We start from the raw sequence: 16,893 nt of genomic DNA, 5'->3' as shown, positions 1-16,893 counted from the left end.
GTGGGTGTGTCTGTTTGTGTGTCTTGAGCTGCCTTCTCCTGATTGTGGCTTCCTTCACCTCGGTAAATTATTATAGCTGATTGCGTCATATCTTTTATTGAACCTTGTGTGTCAATCTGATGAAAAACGTTATTACCGTGTCTTGATTATTGGTCTTGCCTTTTGCCTCACTTTTACGGTACTGTAGCCTACACTGGTTGGCCATCCGTTTATTGAAAACTTGTACATTCAAACAGATATAAAATTTGCGATTTATTTGCGATTAATCGTGAGTTAACTATTGAAGTCATGTGATTAATTAATTAAAAATTGTAATTGTCTGAAACCCCTTGTTTAATCATCGAGTTATTTTGAGATAGGGAGACAGGGGCTAGTTGTATCACGGGTAAGTTGTCACATTGCAATTTTCTTCTCCACCAGAGGGCGCAACGAAAAAGTGGAATACTAGTTCTCTTAGTATAAATGGTCAGGGGTTGTGTACTGTCTGAGAAGAGAATAGCACATTGTGAGCAAGTATTAGCCAACATGGTAGTTTGGGGCAACTTGTCTCAGTCATTTTGGGGTTTGTTGTCACATATGCAAAGAATGGGCCAATGAAAAATGCACCTCTGGCAACTCTGTTTATATTTATATTGTATTTATTTATCTCTTTATTCACTACTTCTTATTTGTTCACTGATGTATAATGTATTTACTTGTTAAAAAAAAAAAAAACTGTATTCACACTTCAAAATGTTTGCTTTGTTCTTGTTTACTGCAAAACTGATGTTTATGTACAGCACTTTGTATACAGCAAAGCCTGTTCTTAAAGCGCTTTATAAATAAAGTTGAGTTGAGTTGAAGAGTGATGAAATTAATTTGCTAGCTTTTGTTTCATTGTTTAAAAATTGATTTTCCAGTTTTTGGAACTACAGTATGGACACAAGTTAGGACTGGTTTAAGTTTCATCATGAACCATTCATGCATCAATAGCTTTATTTTTTAAAATTCAATTTAATCTTAATTTCATAATATTTCATGTTAAAGCTTGCTCAACGACTATGGTAAATTTTCAAGATCAATGACAATTTCTCTGGCTGGAAAAGCAAACAAACAAACATAACAAAACAGGAGAACAAGGATAATTTTGTCCTTGTTTTATTAGTTGTAAAATCCAATGTGACATCTTACCCTATTTAGTGTGACAACTTACCCAATGGTGGGGCAACATGTCACATGTTCACTCCCTCTGGCTTATAACTCTGCACTGACACAAAGTACGAAAATGACATGAATACAAAAAATATACACAAGACTTTGCTCTTTCCTCTGGTATACGTTTTGTTTATATATGATGTACTGATTCCGAGAAATATACAAACGTATAAAAAGTGATAGCGAGCCCCGGTCTCCCTAAGTCTGCCAAAATAACACAAAATCACTCGGCCAGCTTTCTCATCTGACGTCACACTTCCGAACGTTTTCCAAGACGCCTTACCATCACCACATGCACATTGAATGAGTTTGACAACGGCGCGCTGCAGCCTGCTAAGAGCAGTGTGAAAAGGGCTTCACTCATCGGTATGGGGCGTTTCTACCCTTTGTTGCATCGAAATCTCGACCTGACGGGCTGCATCAAATCCCTAACCAATGCGCTGGGTAAACTCAGCATTGGTTCGTCCCTTTCGGATCCAGAATTGGGTTGAGTTATTTCAAACAAATTGGGCTACTCTTAACCCAGAAGTTGCCATTTTTACATTTCTGTCCACAGTGTGCCTTGAATAGTAATCTTCCAGTTGTAAGGCGTCTGGGCCTGGCGCTTTATATTGTCTCACATTCAGGATGCTACCAGGTCCAGTGGGAACGATTCGGGGTTCAAGTCTTGCTCAAGGACACTTTGACATGGTCGTCAGGGGTGAGGATTAAACCTACAACCTCACGGATGGGAGATGACCACTCTACCTCTGAGCCATGCCGCCCCTAACAGCTTCATAAAACGTATGCGCACGATCCTGGTCTTATCATCCTCCTCATCTACACTGAGCAGGATAGGAGGGAGATGGTGAGGAGACTGGACAAATATGGCAATGTGTCACTCTCACAGGAACTGGTTGTCTTTGTCCTTGAGACCCGAGCAGAATACCAAAGAGCACATTCATTCATATTAACTGATTATTCAACTTTGCCGTGTTGTTCCTGGACGGGACGCTCTCATTCACGCGCATCCTTTTATGCCTCTTGTAGCACACTTTGACGTCCTCCCGGATTCCGTTGCTGACCAGGACGTAGAGCACGGGATCCACCACGCAGTTGAGGCTGGACAGGGCGAGCGTGCACGAGAAGGCAAAGTGCAACTTCTGCTCAAACTGGCAGTAGTCGGCGTCCGGCCTGGTGTAGAAGACCAGCGAGCGCATCAGCAGCAGGACGTGGTACGGCGCGAAGCAAACGGAGAAGATCCCGATCACGCCGAAGGACAGCAGGCGCACCTTCCTCTTCACCTGGCCGCTCAGACCCGGACTCTGGCCGACCTTCGCCAGCACCCTCCAGTAGCTGACGGCCAGCACCAGCAGGGGGAGCAGGAAGCCGACGCCCACCCGGAGCAGGTTGAACAAGGCCACGGGTCTCTGCATGGGGTAGGTCTCGTAACAGCGGTCGTCTCGGTCGTCGTGGGCGTCCTTGAGGTTGTCGTGGATCAGCACCATGACGTGCAGCGCCATCACCACCACGTAGACGCCGGCGCACTGCGCCCAGGCCCAGCACGACGTGCGGCGGGTTTTGGAGCGCAGGGGGTAGGTGACCACCAGGCAGCGGTCCACGGAGATGCAGCACAGCAGGTAGATGCTGATGTACATGTTGGAGTAGTAGAAGAAGCCGGCCACGCTGCACGACATGACGCCCAGCTGCCAGTGGTGGTTCTGGTAGTAGTAGTTGATCCAGAGAGGCATCGTGAAGATGAAAAGGATGTCGGAGAGCGACAGGCTGAGCAAGAAGATGCCCAGCACGTTTTGCTTGCGCACTTGTTGCAAAATGGGGCCGAGGGTGAGGATGTTGAAGATCAAGCCAAAGATAAAAGCCAGGATGTAGACGCTCATCAAGAGGTCGCTGATGACACTGTCGCCGATCTTAACGCACACCGCAGTCGAGTTGCCAGCGCCGGTCACGTTCATTGTGGCTGGGTAAAAAAGTAAAGACACAATTAGACAGAATCACAAGGAATGTGCGGTGGTGCCTTGAGATGAGAGCTTAATTTGCTCCGTGTTGAATAGAAATGACATTCATTCAATCTAGTCTTCCCATCTCTCGCTTTGTATACAATATAATATTGTAATTTAAACAGTAAGTTCTGCAGAATTAATTTTACTCTGAATAGTCTATTTGGTCCAAATTTACACTTGGAAGAGAGTAAAATATTCAGAGTACATTTCACTCAAAGTATTTTTAGTGTTTACGAGAATTTGCTAATCCTAGAATTAGCCAAAACTAGTAAAGATTTTTCACTCAGTAAATTTTGCAAGGAGAGATTTTGAATACATTTTACTAGTTTATATTTAAAAAAAAAAAAAAAAAAAAAAAAGTGTTGAGGAACAAACTCACCACCCTTCAGCTTGGGAGACTGTCGCTCTACCACCTGAGCTATGCCACTCCTACTGTTTGCTTATATCCAGCTGACTCGAGCGATACACTAACACGGCTGCACGGCTCAGGAAGTAGATTGGCTGTCTCCCAACTTGAAATTGTGGGTTTGTTCCTCAACCCTTGAGTCCCTTTTCTTTTCTTTTTTCCAAACTCTTTTCCAAGTGTAAATTTTACTCTGTTCAAAGTCGGACCAAGTACACTACAGTAAAATTTATTATGGACTTTAAAAAAAAAAAAAAAAAAAAAAGTGCGGCATGGCTCAGTGGTAGAGTTTCCATCTCCCAATGCAAAGATTGTGGGATTGATCCTCACCACTGGTGAACATGTCGAAGTGTCCTTGTGCACCATATGGTGCAGAAAGCGCTATATGTAAGATAAGTCTATTTACCATTGAAAGTAATATTTGACTTATTTATCAATTTTCAGCAATTAAAAGTTTGTATTTTGTCTAGAATTAGTTTGATAAGTTGATTATTTTTCATGTAAAATTAATACCATATAAAATGCATTTTTTTTTTTTAATTGTTTTTTCTTCTTTTTTTTCCTCACTCACACAAACTTACATGGTCTCCCGGGCAGGGAGGTGAACCCACGCCAACTGGCACCGGAGACAAGTGACAGTTCCACTCCTCCACCCGGAGTAAAAACACATTTTGCTACTGGCTGCTGACTGAAAATGCCATCAGGGGTGCTCAGGGCGAAGGTTTTGACCAATCACCGCGCACCTGTTTTCTGGGTTTTGGTCATGTGACGTTCACAAACTGAGCCCTGAAACTGACTTTGGCTGGGAGTGGCATTAAACAGTTTTATCCTCACAGATCTGTTCCACTTTTGTGGAATTTTAAGACACGGTGAGTAAATGATGTCCGACATGTAAAAAATATACTTGAATCCAAACTCTGGACTTATCTTCTTGCTCATCTCCATGTCATTTTTCCAACTTTGCAGCTGTACTCCAGCTTGTAGTGTTCTGGGCAGACTTTTTGTCTGTTCATTGAGGAGAACATTGACTGGAACGCTGACTAATCTTCGTAATGCTCATTTACATGAAATCGCAGAAAGCGACTGCAGCTTCTGTAAATATATATTCAGGACCGAGGTGATCGTGCAAGACGTAGCCTTGCTTGAGCAAAGCACATTAAGGACCTCGCCGTACTAAATGAATCAATCACCGATTTAAGTCGCTGATGAGCACTGCATATGCACGGCCACGGAATCATGAAGCAGTGGGTTGATATGCAAACTCGACCCAGATGTTAATTTGTGCCACTCCCTGGGCAAGATATTCTAAACACAAGAATTACTAAATCAGGACCATCGGCTAGCATAACTGAATAGCACCAGCAAATTGATTCTTACTGGCCACAACATTAGGTACACCTGCACAATCCTATACTTTATTTAAAAAATCTAGATTGTTAAAGACATCATTAACTCATTAGCTCCCAAAAACGTATAAATACGTCATATTTTAAGTGTCCCAAAGACGTATTTATACGTTTTTTGTTGTTGTTGTTTTTTATGCCAGAGCATAGAGAAGGCTTTGATGCAGTCTCTACTGCAGAAAATGGTTGAGTGGCAGCAGAGTATAAGAGATCAACCAGGCCATGTTAAAACAAGCTGATTTCCCCACAGTTCTAAGCAGATTTGTGAAAAACGATGAAACTTAGCTATGTTCTATTGCTAATTGCTGCACAGCGGAAACAGATAGGAATATACTTTTTTTCCCTGATAAAAGAAGAGACTCTAATCTCTCTTTTGATTTGTTCCATATTTGTATAGCAATAGAACATAATAAAATTTCGCAGGCCTTGAAAATCAGTCAAAATCCAGGAAAACACTTAAGTGAAAATGGTTGGGAGTGAATGAGTTAAAAAGAACGTAAAGAATTATTTCTGTGTGAACACCTTGACCACTGGGGGGCAGTATAAATCCCAATTCATAATTCACATTTACAGTAAGTATGATGGCTTTAATTGCTCCTGTAAACCATCAAGTCAGTTACAGCATTGTTTGTTATTTTTCATTTTACTGCTATTATTTTATTGTTAATATTGATTGTGATACTGGTTGCTATTTTTAGGTGATGATCTCATCCAAGTTATACGTAGATCTTAGGACATTTCTCTGTATTAAATTATGTAGGCCTGTTCCTGATGTGTTCATAGAGCCAGGAAGCATATAATGCCATTAAGCTCGACGCCAGAGATGCTCTGCCCAATACAAACTTAATAATAGAGAAGCCATTTGGGTCGGCCCATCTTCTGAAAATGCTCATTTAAACTTGTGCGCGTGCGTGCGTGTGTACTGTGTAGGCGCACTGCCAAAGCTGTTCCTATAAGATGAGTAAGTGACTGGAAAGTTTTGCAGACAAATGATGTCTAAAATTATTCAGCAGCTGTTTACTCATCCTTTCTGGTTTCCCTCTTCTAAAGGGGTGGGCGGAGTATTTTTGTGTATTTACGGCTTTCCTTTGCTATCTAAGGTTTAGTTTTGTTAGATGTTAAATCATGTTGCATGTTTTTTTAAAGAACATTTTAAGGCAGTGTAGGTCTGCTTTTCATAACTTCTAACCAAGCTTGACTTTGACTTCTTCTTGTCCATATGAGCCAACTATGTGTTTGTTCATGTTGTAAACGCAACTAAGCCAGGTTGTTATTTCTCAACTGAAGCCTGAGAAGAAGACAATTTTCATTAGTTTCTCGCAGGCTTGTACTGCAAACTAGATTTACTTGTGTGGTATTTGGATGTCAACACTGATCCACAAAACTGCATTATTGCAAACATAAATTATTTAAGTTAGTGTTGGATGCACAAAGTAATATGGGGTCCATGCTGAAAGTAAAAAACAAACAAACAAAAAAAAACAAAAAACATGAAAGTGACAAGACTCAAGTCATACTGTCGTCATGAGGGGAAAAAAATCAAATTTTTTTTTGAAGAGGGAAAGCATTTTTTTACACACAAAAAAAGTTGTAATCTTATGAAAGTTATGTCAGTATATGTTTCAAGAAAAAAAGTTGTGAAACATGATTAATAGGGGGAAAGGCAGAATTTAACGAGAAAAAAATAACAATAAAAATTAGTTGTAATGTTATGAAAACAGTCAAACTATTTCACCAAAAAAAGTCATTTTATGAAAAAAAAAAAAAAGTTTAAACATTTTGAGAAAAAAGTTCCGTCATAGGTTAAGACTTGTCTTGTTAACTACTATTCCGTGAAGGAAATGTAGAAAATATAGCATCAAATAGAATCTTTATGCTTAAAGAAATAATTAGTCATGTTTCATGAATAAAGATAGTTTGAAAAAAGTATTTACATTGAAGCTTCATGACGCACTTTTTTTTCTACTTATTTATTATAGTCATTTATTAATTCATTAATTTATTTAACTTTTCTATATGGTGCTAAAAAAATAAACACTAGCAAAATGGAAATTGATTCAATTTCCACTGCATCTTGAAACCACGCGTCTTGTCAACAGGAACAATAATAATAATAATAATAATAATAATAAAAATATTACAAGTGCTTCATGAAGCTTCATTTGTTAATTCATAATTCATTCATAATTATACGAATAAAGTTCCGATCCAAGAATACAGTTATAGTGTGAGAAGGAATCATCACATTATGGAAAAGGTTTAACTACTCACAGGATAAAAATATGTAATATTAGTAATAAAAAGTCCTAACATTGTGCACAGGTTGAAATGTCCTCAAAATAAAGTTGTACTAGTCCAAGAAAACCTTTGCAGTGTCAAGAGAATAAAGTCAATGTAGATTATAAAAGAATACATTTATATGAAAGCATTGTGGGCCTACAGCTCATTTGTCATTTGCAACAACATAACAACATGAGCTGATTTTATATTGAGTCATGATCTTTTTTCTCGAGCTGGAAAATGGAATTGAGTTAATGGAATCCAATCCCAAAGAATTACTTTATGCGTTTTTCTGGTCCAGTTCTACATTCCAGTGAATTTTCAGGATCCACTCCCGAGCTTTTGATGGAACGTTAGCGAAAGAAACATTTTCTCTCTGGAAGGAGCTCACCTGCTGTTGTTTGGATGTCGACGTATCTTCACTGTAAAGTCCTGGGGAGTGAAAAGTCAACTCCAATTGGGTGTGCGAGAAGTTGGAAGAGGTCCAAGTTCCAAGATGTTGTCATGAAGCCGCAACTATCCCTCATGGCGATTGGGATCGGCGTTTACAAGCTTTTGTTTCTCATCTCTTATTCGAAGATGCTTTGAAATGTCAGCGATGAGTGCGTAGAGGTGGGAGTGCTAAAATAGGGGACGACCCACTTACAGAGGAGGGACGCAAGCTTTTCTTGCACACGTGTATAGAGGAGGAAATGGTGCATGGGGCGTGGGTGGGGGGGTGAGACCAGACTGCAACAGATGTGAGCCACATTTAACTTAGACGGTGAACAGAACATGACATGTGATCACACATCGTGTTTCACACTAACAACTGACTTCTCGTTAAGGCCTGCAAATGGGGATCCAAGTGGCCACAACTTTTTGACCACTTGGGCTCTCGGAATGAGATCCAACGTTATTTGATTCCGATTGTTACTTTTGTAAAGGGGAAAATATATTCAACCCGCGTTTTCAATCGGGATTGTTTCATGAATATTTTTGAAATGGCAGAAACAAAGATTATTATGACTTGTCTTCTATTTAGAACTATTACATCACAGTTGTTCAGTTCTCAGGTAACAACCAATCACAGTGCTGCTTCAGAAAACAGGTGAGCTATGATTGGTTGTTGCCTGAGCCCAGCGCAACTGTGATGTCATCTTCCGTCGACAACAAGTGGCAAAATGGCTGCCCCTCTGTGATGGATAAAAACTTCAGAAAAGAGGTGCGCTGTGATTGGTTGTTTCCTGAGCATGAGCAACTGTGATGTCATCTTCCGTTGACAACAAGTGGCAAAATGGCCGCCCCCTAAGATGGATAAAACATTCAGAAAACAGGTTAGCTGTGATTGGTCATTGCCTGGGCACTGAGCAACTGTGATGTCATCTTTAGTCAACAACAAATGGCAAAATGGCTGCCCCTCTGTGATGACTTCAGAAAACAGGTGAGCTGTGATTGGTTGTTTCCTGAGGAGGAGCAACTGTGATGTCATCTTCGATCGACAACAAGTGGCAAAATGGCAGCCCCTCTGTGATGAATAAGAACTTCAGAAAACAGGTGAGCTGTGATTGGTTGTTTCCTGAGGAGGAGCAACTGTGATGTCATCTTCCATCGACAACAAGTGGCAAAATGGCAGCCCCCTGAGATGGATAAAAATGGCTAGATTTTGCTTCATGACTCATATTCCATATATGTAATGTCATGGTTAGACTAGTGAGACTTTGTCTGTTCTCCTGAACTAGCAGTAGTCTGTCATCTAGTACCCAGTGCAATAAAGTAAATATATCTTGCATATTTCCTTATCTTCAGTTCCCTTAAATGCACCACAGGGATAAATAAAGAGTTCAGAATATGAGTCGTAGGGCACAGTCATCATAAAAATAATCTTTATATAACTTCTCAACCAAAAGTAATAATAAATTCTTCCTTTCTTCAAGCAGCTCTACAGAAGGAAGGGGAAGGAGAAAAAAAACGTATTCAATAAATGTTCTCTGCTAGCAGAGGTCAAACTGATTAGTGTTAGCAAAACAGATACATATTGCGTTTACCACGTCACACTGAGTGCTTTCTTATATTTCGAGAGTGGAAACAGGTGGGTGTATTTCAGACGTATGACTCACTTCCCGAGAGAGAGTTCAAGCTTAAGTGTGCGAAGACTGATTCATAAATCAGGCGGCAAAAGATGGAAGATGCTTCGTCCCTCACATGAACTCTTTGTGATCAAATCCATATGAGGAAAATGTTTCAATTTGCTGTACCAGTCATCTTTTTTTTTTGTGCTGAAGAAGGTATCTAATTTGATGGGATTGTTATTATTATTATTATTATTATTATTATTATTATTATTATTATTATTACCCTTCAAAAATATGAGGTCACATATTAAAAAGTAAAATACTGTGTATGGTTAAAAAAATATATATACATATAAAAAACACATATTATACTTTTCCAACAGACATAATGTGGAAAATAATCCATTCAAGCAGTCAAACTTCCAATCAGCAACTTAAAACTGTAATATTTAAATACATTAACCAGAGATTATTTTTTTTTTAAAGATTAAGTATTAAGTTTTGTGTAAAGAAGTAAAAAGTATTTTATGTGTGTGTAAGTCAGGTGAGAGCCTTGTGAGTTCTTGTGGATTCACAGCGGCCATGGATGTTTACGCGACACTTTTGCCGATAAACTGCAGACTTGAGTCCATGTGTGCTCTCATAAACAAAAAAAAATAGCCCTGCTTCGGCGATCCATGCAAAAGGATTGGTCCTGTCTATGCTTTTAACTCATTCACTCCCAGGACATTTTCGCTATTTTACTGGATTTTGACTGATTTTGCAAGGCCCATAGAATATTGTGACTTATTGCTATAGAAACATTGAATCTACCTAAAGAAAGATTAGAGCCTCTTCTTTCATCAGGAAAAAAAAAAGTATATTTCTATCTTTTTCTATTTTGCATCAATTAGCATTAAAATATGGCTAAGTTTCATCATTATTTACAAAAAAAACTATGGGGAAAAGAGCTTTTTGATCTCTTATACTTTGCTGCCATCTGCTGGCCGCTTTTGTAATAACTACCATTGCTTCAAGCATTCTCTTCAGTTGAGAGGCTGCATCAAAGCCAAAACGTATAAATACATCTTTGGGAGCATGGGAATATTTAAAATAGAACGTATTTATGCGTTTTTTGGGAGTAAATGAGATAATAGCACGTCATTTTACAATAATATTGCTATATTTTTTTCCCCAAAAAAAGTAAAAGAATTATAATAATTCTGTCAAATATTTTCAAAAAACAAAACTTAATATTCCAAGAACAATGTAATTAAAAAAAGTGAATCTAAAAATAGTTTTTTTCCCCCCCAGTACTAATGAATAACATTAAACCAATAAAATCTTGATTTTTTATTTATTTTTTCCTTGTTTTGATCTTACAATATAGGCTACTGTATTTCATGTAAAACAAATGAAGTTGTGTTTGTTTTTTGTTTTTATAGAAATAAGATGTAACACAAAACCATTTATTTTTGAGAGTCATAGTCAGTTTTGAGGAAAATTCCAGAGATATTTTTGACTCATGAGAAGAAGAAAAAAAAAATTATAGTATGAGAAATGAAATTGTAACTGGTTGATGACTGAACAAACCAAATGAAAGAGGTCAGTTATGTAATTTAGCTTTTTATCAGGAAGACACGCAGATGTGGATATTGGTGGTGTTGATTGGAATAGAAAAAAAAAAAGACTTAAAGACTAAACTGATGATAAAAACATCAATTTGCTGATTATGCCAAGTACCAAACCCCAGTGGGCTGATTGCTCATTTAAATGCACAGTGCATAAAATCCTTAATACATGGAAGTATTTAAAGTTTCGAAGGGTGATGTGCGTAATTTAAAATGGACCCTGCTTGATTGCAAGTCTTCTCACCTCCTGATGTTTAAATAGGTCACAGTTTTTGTTACCCCCAATAGCTCTCAACAAAGTCTTGTTAACCCAATTACAACATTTTGTAACTTTTCTCTCTCGCATTAACATGCCACCAATTCTCCTTTAAGAGTTGATTTATCACTTGTGAATTTAACAACGTGAACCACAAATTACATTACCAATATTCCACTCACCTTACTTTCACTTTAACGTAATGTCTGTTCATTTCAACTGAAAACAAACATGGCAACTTGTCAAGCATCACTGGATGTTAGCTTAGCATGACCATTAGCACGCAGATCAAATGACATATCAATGGCGTTTTTTTTACTCATGCACTAGCTGTTACAAGTTTTGTTAAAGTTTGTAAAGCCCTCATCTTTTGCATCTAATTGTCACAAAGGTGTAAAGGGGAAGTTCTTTATCCTCCCCCAAGAACCTACAAGTTTACTGTTTTCAAACAATTTCACGCTTTATATATTACCATTTTGTACTGTACTGGGCATTTTTAGGCTCCAAAAAAGTACAAAACAATCATTATGTACATTATTGGGTGTTTTCAGGCCATGAAAAAAGTACCTCAATGTGACGGGCAAATGATGGGAAGACCCCAAAGCATTAGTTGTCCCGTTTTTGGTATCAAATTATGAAACTTTTGCATCAGTCTGAAGCAACAGCTCTTTTGTGTCGCCTGGAAGAGTGTGTTTTTCAAATCAATCACTTTGAAAACTCATTAGGGTTAAGTGCCAACTCAGCAGCTGCCAGCCACAGCCTTTTAGTGTTTGTAATGGCCAAATGGCAGGAAATGGCTCCACGGGCACACGGATTGAAAGAGAAAGTGTGATTAATTTGTGACTATGCCACACAATTATGGACTCTACATGTAGGCCTATGCAATTTGTTGTGTGTGTCTGTTTCGTGTTCTCTAACCCCCCTCGGATAATTTCACAGGAGACGCATTCCAGATTTGGGAGGTTCTGGGTTTTTCTGTTACACTGCATGCATGAATTATTGGTGACCTAAAGCACCCACCAGACACATCATTAGGCACAGCTGCACGGTGCAGCGAGATCCAACACAAGAGACGTATCCACACATCTGCCTTTAGTAAATATTTGTGGCGGTATATGCACTCACACTATTGTCATTTGCACATTGAGATCTGTGTTCATGGTTTTTCTCATTATCATAAATAAGCATTATTATCTTTTATACGACCTCTTGTAATGGCACTTAATATCTCAGTTAGTTTACATAGCTACACCTGCCTATCAGGCATGTCAATTAAGTTTTTTTTGTTTGTTTGTTTTTTGTTTTTTTTTTAAATGGGGTGAGGGCTTTAAACATCAGTTTCGTGACATGCAAAGTAGAGAGAATTGAACTTACCTTTTGGAGTTGTTTCAGGTTTACTGTATTACAAGAACGAGTAAGAGTTGTTTAACACACGGAGCAAACACAGGAAACCGAAACTTTGTGGCCAAACATGACGGCAGCACCTCCGTGCTTTTATGCTGACGGGTCTTGTCAGAGTGTGACAGAAAATGTATTTGACTTCTACTTGAGCCATAATGACTCATTAATGCTGATTTTTGATGAGGGAATGTGCTAATACTGAGTGCTGCAGAACTTAAGTGGGCAATGTCAGGTAGCCTATGTAACAATTTAATGTTTTTAATTGGGTAAGATACAGCAAAGTTACTTTTTTTAACAAGGTCAGTTTGACACGTCTCATTATAAGCAAAAACATATAGCCTATAGCTAGCTAGCTAGCTAGCTAGATAGATAGATAGATAGATAGATAGATAGATAGATAGATAGATAGATAGGATTACTGTAGATATAATTAATTTTAGGTTTATGGTTAGGTTGTGGTAAGGTTAGTGTAGGGACAGGTTTTGGTTAGGCTAGGCAGAGTCGTGGAGGGTTTGGCTAGGCTACATTTACATTATATGTCCGATAGTCATGGCAGCGCTGTTTCAGGCAACCAAGGACAAAATGGGACTATAGTCAGAGCATACTCACCAAAATATTACTATTATTTAAACTATATTATTATTATTATTATTATTATTATTATTATTATCATTATTATCATTATTATTATCACATTTGGCCAAATTGTACACTTTCTCTTACGTGGAATTTTGTTGAGGAGATTCATGAATTGAAGAAAATGTGTCACCACATGTTAAGAAGTGCACATAAAAAGTAAGCATATGTCACAGTAAACCATTTTTGTAATTTGGGTCATAAACTGGGAAATAGTTGGGGGAAACCTAGCTGTAACATAGTCGGTGTACTTTGAGTCACTTCCTCGAAATGCCTTCATGCTGCTGTGAGAGAATCCATTTTGCATTCATTACCTGTTACTGAAATTAGACTGATACATTTTAGTTGGACGAATGCTTGATGACAGTGTAAAGAACAGCTTTTTTAAAAAAAAAAAAAAAAAATCTCCATTAAGATGGGGAAATTTAAACACAACAGACTCATTTTATTTTTCTTCATATTACCAGATTTTTTTAGATTTTTTTTTAAATTCGATTAAGACACGTAAAAATCAACATGCAAACGGTTTTTGTTGTAAATCTCGGCAGATGACACAGTTCCTGCATGGCTGCTTATTAGTATGGATTAAGTTCAGCTGCTTGTGATCGAAGACGCGCATCTGGAGAAGTGGCCCATTGATGGCATAAGCACAAAGATGGCAGCGAATAGAGGAGACATAAACACTAACAGCGAGCACCGGAAGCCGTTCAACAATGCGGTACTCTTCTTGCTTGAGAGCGGACTGAAGTGTGTGAATCACAATATGCAAAACAAAGTTTAAGAGACGTGGTGTGTAGAATTGTCCTAGGGCAGCGTTTTTATGTGCACTCATTCAAGTCTTGGAAATTAGCATAATTAGCATAAGTACAATATTTAATAAAAACTACTTTCCTAGGCTAAAATGGAACAATCATATTGCTTTTATGTATCTACAAAAAGCAATTATTGCCCGGTAATAGTGTTTGAATTCTGATTCAATAACAGTATGTTGTGGTTTAAATTACCGCTTATACTCATATTGACTGCAGGTAGCATACAGTAGCTATATGCTGAGGTTTACACATAAAAAACATTTGACAAAGATGCAGCACACCTGATAGATGATCAATACATCAATGTAGTCGCAGCTTAAAATGATCCGTCAAACAAGCACAAGCACAAGCACTGAAAACTGGCCTTTAACTTTTCCATCTGTAATTTAGAAAACCGATGATGTCTCAGTTTTTTATTTTTATTTTTTAATCTGCTGGTGTGATTTGAAGACATACTAACAACTAGTTTCTTTGTGTCCATAATCAGCCTTTTGCGAACTGAAAGTACATCATGGCGACTTGGTAATGAAATGCTGTCTGCAGATGTCTGGACGTTGAAATAGAAAAAGAGAAGCAAACAACTTGACTATGAAGGTTACAGCATGTTATTTTGACAATAATACTTTGCTGGCATTTGTTTGTGGTCGTGTTTATTTGAAACCTTCACTTACACTTTATATGAAAGTGAATAATAAAAAGAACACAACAAAGGAAAAATCATTTTCTAAGTTTTTATTGTGCTACAAATTCTGGCATCATCATCATCATCATCATCCACTTTTTTGTAGAGAAATTGGACACTACACCAACATCAGGATACACATGCGTATAATGGACTATTATAATAAAAACGACACTATATTTTACACTGAACCTACCTCATTGTACTATATGAAAACATGCAACCTAAACAGGGAGAAATGAGAAACCTATGCGCTACCCCTGTTTCCTGGCAGAAACATTTAGACTTTTTAAAGAGTGTATGATTGTGGTTTGTATTAATTACAGGAAGATGCGCTGTCACCCAATCAATACTTCCAGTTGTACAGGACCATTATGGGCATGGAAACGACCACAATGGCGCAAATCTCGAGTCACTTGAAAGCACCTCATCAAATCAAGGAATTGCTATTTTTGACCAGTAGGTGGGACTGTGATTCAGGGTATTATATTACATGACGAATCCAAATGTTTCCTTTTATGGATTATGATGGCGCAAAGTAATGGGAAGAGTTTTTTCCCTCCCAGCTCTTCTATGAGTCAATATCACCATAAAGTGCCTAGAGATGTCCCCATTTCACCAAACAAAATGAGACTTTCCACGGAAGCGTCATTTTCAATGTATTATATTGATGCCGTGTGGTGCAATAAACGCTTCCAGAACTTCTCTGCAAGCAGACGATGTACATGCAAACTGCTGAATGTGAGCTTTCTGACAGGGTGGACATTTTTGGCTAATGTTAGCATAAATTATCTTCATTGACACTGCGTTCATACTGCAGGTCAACTCAATTCTCCCCCCCTTTTTTTTTTCTTTTTGTTGCCCATAAGTAACATTTATCAAATTTTTTCATGTTAATGTGAACAGTAGAATTCTTTTTTATTTTTATTTTTATTTTTTTTAACCCAGGCTTCTTTTGGATGTGGATATAAATTGAATAAATTATCGGTTGTAACCAATCTGGATACTTAATTTGAGCTCATCTGAATTATACGTCATCAAAAATTACAGACGTATATTTACACATTTCAAATTTATGAAAGGTCCTAAAATCAATTCATACTTCACTATGACAGAGTGGACATTCAACTGCACTCATAGTATGAAAATTACGGAACTTAAGTGAATCACTCTACAATATTAGCTACTGATTCAGCCTCCATTGCAGAAAGACAACATGCCAGTAGCTACTGAATGTCAGTGTAAACGGCAGATGCTTTCTTAAAAGTTCAATTACATCATAATGACAGGGTGGACAACAACGCGATCATGAAAATGGAATATACTCTTACATGAATGATCAGAATGACTTTTTTTTTTTAAATCAAATCACTTCTTGCAGACAATAAGAGTAAACATTTTTGATTTCAATATCATTTAACCCAGGCTTCCCCAACCCGTCCTTCAAATGTTGACTACTTTATAAGATCTCAGAGTTTTATTATTGTGCTACATTTTCACAAGTGATTCTGATGATGACACAAACGGCACTTCATAGTGATATTGATCCCAAAACAACCTTTGACGGTGACCTCTTTTACTTAGTTTATTTTGTGGGTTATCTGCAAAGAATCGCATAACTTTATGCCCAATTTTAAACATTTCAAAAAGCAATTACAAAAGAAGATTATTTGAATGAGGCTGCTTGGAGGAAATTACCCTTGACAAATGGAGTGCTGTAAGACAGCTGATAATGGTGATGACGGTGTAAACACTTTTCGAAGAAAAACTTCACCCAAACACCTTCAGAGGATGCTGACCCGCTCGGTCAGACCTTTCATGTCAGTTTCGTCCCTGCCCTCGTCGTCGTCCGAGGCGGGCGCGGGAGGCGGGGCCACGAGGTGAGCGGGATACGTGAGAGTGTACTGGTGAGCAAACGATTGCCAGCGGCTGTCGTCGCTCTCGTGGGTGATGTAACGCTCGCCCAGCTTGGTCTCCAGCTCGCGCAGGTCAAGCCATGTTTGATAGTCCTGAGAGGGAAGAGAAAACGGCAATAAAGATGCGCTGGAATTTGATCAAAAGTTGAGAAGGGCTTTTAGTGCGTCATTAAGCAAGTACATTAGAGGCCTACTGAGTGAGGGTGTGTCGGTGAGAACTTAAATGACCCAAGACTTTTTTCCTCA

General features: G+C 38.3%; 2 protein-coding genes across 4 annotated transcripts in view; both read right to left on the bottom strand.

Moving 5' to 3' along the window:
* Positions 1-1,121: 1,121 nt before the first annotated feature.
* gpr184 (G protein-coupled receptor 184) lies at positions 1,122-12,682 on the bottom strand. Of its 2 annotated transcripts, none has more exons than XM_077541415.1 (2): positions 12,575-12,682; positions 1,122-3,151 (listed from the first exon to the last, which is right to left on the bottom strand). In XM_077541415.1, exon 2 carries the CDS (start codon positions 3,144-3,146, stop codon positions 2,139-2,141), a length of 1,008 nt encoding a protein of 335 aa, XP_077397541.1. In that variant the 5' UTR covers positions 3,147-3,151; positions 12,575-12,682; the 3' UTR covers positions 1,122-2,138. The 2 variants fall into 2 exon arrangements, with proteins under 2 accessions (XP_077397541.1, XP_077397540.1); XM_077541414.1 differs by lacking the exon at positions 12,575-12,682 and adding an exon at positions 7,672-7,924.
* A 2,084-nt stretch (positions 12,683-14,766) lies between these two features.
* prkd2 (protein kinase D2) overlaps positions 14,767-16,893 on the bottom strand; it is a 28,844-nt gene continuing 26,717 nt past the window's right edge. For both annotated transcript variants that reach the window (XM_077541616.1, XM_077541615.1), the window contains one exon: positions 14,767-16,740. In XM_077541616.1, the coding sequence (XP_077397742.1) occupies positions 16,516-16,740 (225 nt within the window). In that variant the 3' untranslated portion in view covers positions 14,767-16,515. The remainder of the gene's footprint in view (positions 16,741-16,893) is intronic.

The sequence above is a fragment of the Festucalex cinctus genome, chromosome 13 (assembly GCF_051991245.1).
Source record: "Festucalex cinctus isolate MCC-2025b chromosome 13, RoL_Fcin_1.0, whole genome shotgun sequence".
Classification (NCBI taxonomy): Eukaryota; Metazoa; Chordata; class Actinopteri; order Syngnathiformes; family Syngnathidae; genus Festucalex; species Festucalex cinctus.
The sequence above is the reverse complement of the archived record's forward strand: the minus strand, read 5'-3'. Positions and strand labels throughout refer to the sequence as shown.

Coding starts and splice junctions, on each gene's coding strand:
- gpr184 (XM_077541415.1), bottom strand. CDS start 3,146: ATGAACGTGACCGGCGCTGGCAACTCGACTGCGGTGTGCGTTAAGATC.